We start from the raw sequence: 3,091 nt of genomic DNA, 5'->3' as shown, positions 1-3,091 counted from the left end.
AGCATGTGGAGGAAATCTTATACATCTATTTTAGAAATAAAAAGCAATGGTATAACATGTTATAAACACAAGACTACTTATCACAGCATTTTTAATAGCAAAATAAATAAAAAGCTGCCTACAATCAAATGTTCGTCAGTCAAAGAATGGCCAAATACCAAGTGATTGATCTATACTCCACTGTATATTGAAAACAACATTTATGCTGATATTAAAATAATATTTAATGTTTATTGGCTAAGAAAGATGTTGACGATGAATTCTCACGTAAGAAAATGAGTTGCAGGGAAGAGGATGCATTATGATTTTTTTTAAAGCTCTTTCTATATGGATGTTCTTGGAAAATTCTGTTAATATTACTTTACTTTTGGTTTCTGAATAGTCATAGAAATGATAGAATCTGGGAAAAATATACTAATGAGGTAAACAAATTGATGTGATTGAAGAATGTAATTTTTTATTTCTTCTACTCTGTTCAATTTACATTTTATTTTATTTTTTGATTTAAAAATTTTTTCCAGGGGCCGGCCCGGTGGCGCAAGCGGTTAAGTGCGCGCGCTCCGCTGCGGCGGCCCGGGGTTCGCTGGTTCGGATCCCGGGCGCGCACCGACGCACTGCTTGGTAAGCCATGCTGTGGCGGCGTCCCATATAAAGTGGAGGAAGATGGGCACAGATGTTAGCCCAGGGCCGTCTTCCTCAGCAAAAAAAGAGGAGGATTGGCGGATGTTAGCTCAGGGCTGATCTCCTCACAAAAAAAAAAAAAAAAAAAAAAAAAAAAAAAAAAAAAATGAAGTAAAAATTTTTTCCAGCTTTGTTGAGGTTACAGGCAATAAAAAAAATTGTATATATTTAAGGTGTACAACATGATGTCTTGATATATGTATATATTGTGAAATGATTACCAAAATCAAGCTAATTAATGTATCCATCACCTCATACAGTTACAATTTTTTCTTTTTGTGGTAAGAACACCTAAGGTCAACTCTCTTTAATAAAGTAAACTCCAGTACATTAAAAAAGGGAAAAAATAAACAAAATTCATGTGTCAGGGATAAAGAGATTCTGCTTCATAATTCTGCACAATTTTCAATTTGAATACTAGGGTAGGTTGAAACAAGCATGATTGGGGCAGCATATATATTTTTACAAATCTAAAAAAATGCCTATTCATATCAGGAGAATACTAAGATGTAAGGAATCTGTGCAGTTGCTAAATGAGTATACAACCTGAACGAAGCATTGTGTTAGCCCAGAATGCATGCAAAATATTGTCACTGTGTATAAAAGCTCATGAAGGAGTCAAATAGACACGAAAGAAAATGCAATTAACCCTTGAGTGCATCATTTATCTTTAATATTTGTCACTGTGATAGATTTTTCAAAATATTAATGTCATTCCGGTAGGTGACCAGATAACTCGTTTATTTTGACTTCACCAATGAGTCAGCTTATTTATCAAGAGCCTATCATAAACTGAAATTAGCTATATTGTGGAGATCTGTCAAGGGGGACCCACAATTAGCCAATATTTTTCTCAAGCTTCCTAATCAAAAATTTTCCCAAATGCACACTCTCTCCTTGAGATATAAAATATTAATTCAATCTGATTGAAAATCTCATTTTGAGGTTCTACAATTTATTTTCTATTTAGCCTAGATTCTTGGATCAGTATTTTTACGTTATTTTATAATCACACATTTATTTATTTTGTCTCCTATCGAGTCTACATAGTCTTCATAGTTCAATCTTATTTATCTTCAATACACAGTGACTGCTATAAAATATATATTACTAATTTTCTGGTTAATTTTTTTCTATGGTGAGTACTTAAGACTTTTTTATGTCAGTAAATCTAAGTTCCACCAAAAATTTAGTATGATTTTCCTTATTTCTAAATAAAATAGGTACCAATATGACCTTGAAAATCACCTGGGACTCACATTACCTGGTTACAATATTTATTTATTCTACTCAAGTGGAGAAAAGTATGTTGAGTGTTTTATCTAGAAAGTGTTTTATCTAGAAAAAGAGGAAAAAATCTAGTAAAATATTCCTACTTTTTGATGCCATAATTGGTCTGAAAAAGGATTAAACAAACATTTTTGGACCCACCTTTGCAACTGAACATTAAGATTAAATTAAAAGGGAATTTTTGCATCGATTAGTTAAATTTGTCTTCAGAGCATCTTTTACTTCCTTGTTCCTTAGGCTGTAAATCAATGGATTCAGCATAGGGATCACTAAAGTGTAAAACACAGAGGCCATCTTATCAGTATCAAAAGTATGGCTAGATTTGGGTTGCAGGTAAATAAACAATAATGTTCCATAGAACACAACCACCACTGTCAGATGGGAGCTGCAGGTGGAGAAGGCTTTGTGCCTACTTTCAGTTGAGTTCATTCTGAGAATGGCCACAAGAATAAATATGTAAGATACAAGAACAATCAAGAGAGAAGAGAGCAAATTACAGCCCAAAAAGACCAAAATGATCAATTCTAATTCATGTGTGTCAGAGCAAAGCATGGATATCAGAGGGAGGCTGTCCCCAGTAAAAATAATTGATGATGTTAGAGCCACATAAGGACAAGTTAAATAACTTAATTGTGAGAAATAGTGACAAAAATGTGCTGTAGAGATAAGGAGTAAGTACCAGCCCCCAACACGCTTTCTCTGCCATGATAACCACGTAGAGAAGAGGTTTGCAGATGGCTCCATAGCGATCATAGGCCATCGCTGATAGAATAAATAGTTCAGTGATGATGAAAATGTCAAAGAATGCCTGCTGGGTGGCACACCAATTGTAGGAAATTGTATTTTTGTGCACCACAAAGTTTGCCATCATTTTTGGACCAATGACAGTAGAGTAACCAAGATCAGTAATCGACAAATGTCTAAGGAAGAAGTACATGGGTGTATGTAGCTTGGAGTCCAAATGAGTCAGGATAACCATGGCCATATTACTCATCACTGTGACCAAATATATGATGAGGAAGACTCCAAAGAGAGGTGCCTGCAGCCCAGGGTTGTTGGTGATCCCCATGAGAATAAATTCAGTCACTTTGGTCACTGCAGTATGATTCTGTTTCTCCAT

At 34.8% G+C, this 3,091-nt stretch overlaps 1 protein-coding gene across 1 annotated transcript; it reads right to left on the bottom strand.

The window, feature by feature from the left end:
• Window positions 1-2,133: 2,133 nt before the first annotated feature.
• Window positions 2,134-3,091, bottom strand: LOC131395412 (olfactory receptor 8K1-like). The gene is given in 2 exon segments (XM_058527295.1): window positions 2,134-2,547; window positions 2,549-3,091. Coding segments are annotated over 2 exon segments (957 nt in total).

This window comes from Diceros bicornis, chromosome 31 (genome assembly GCF_020826845.1).
Source record: "Diceros bicornis minor isolate mBicDic1 chromosome 31, mDicBic1.mat.cur, whole genome shotgun sequence".
Lineage (NCBI taxonomy): Eukaryota > Metazoa > Chordata > Mammalia > Perissodactyla > Rhinocerotidae > Diceros > Diceros bicornis.
The sequence above is the reverse complement of the archived record's forward strand: the minus strand, read 5'-3'. Positions and strand labels throughout refer to the sequence as shown.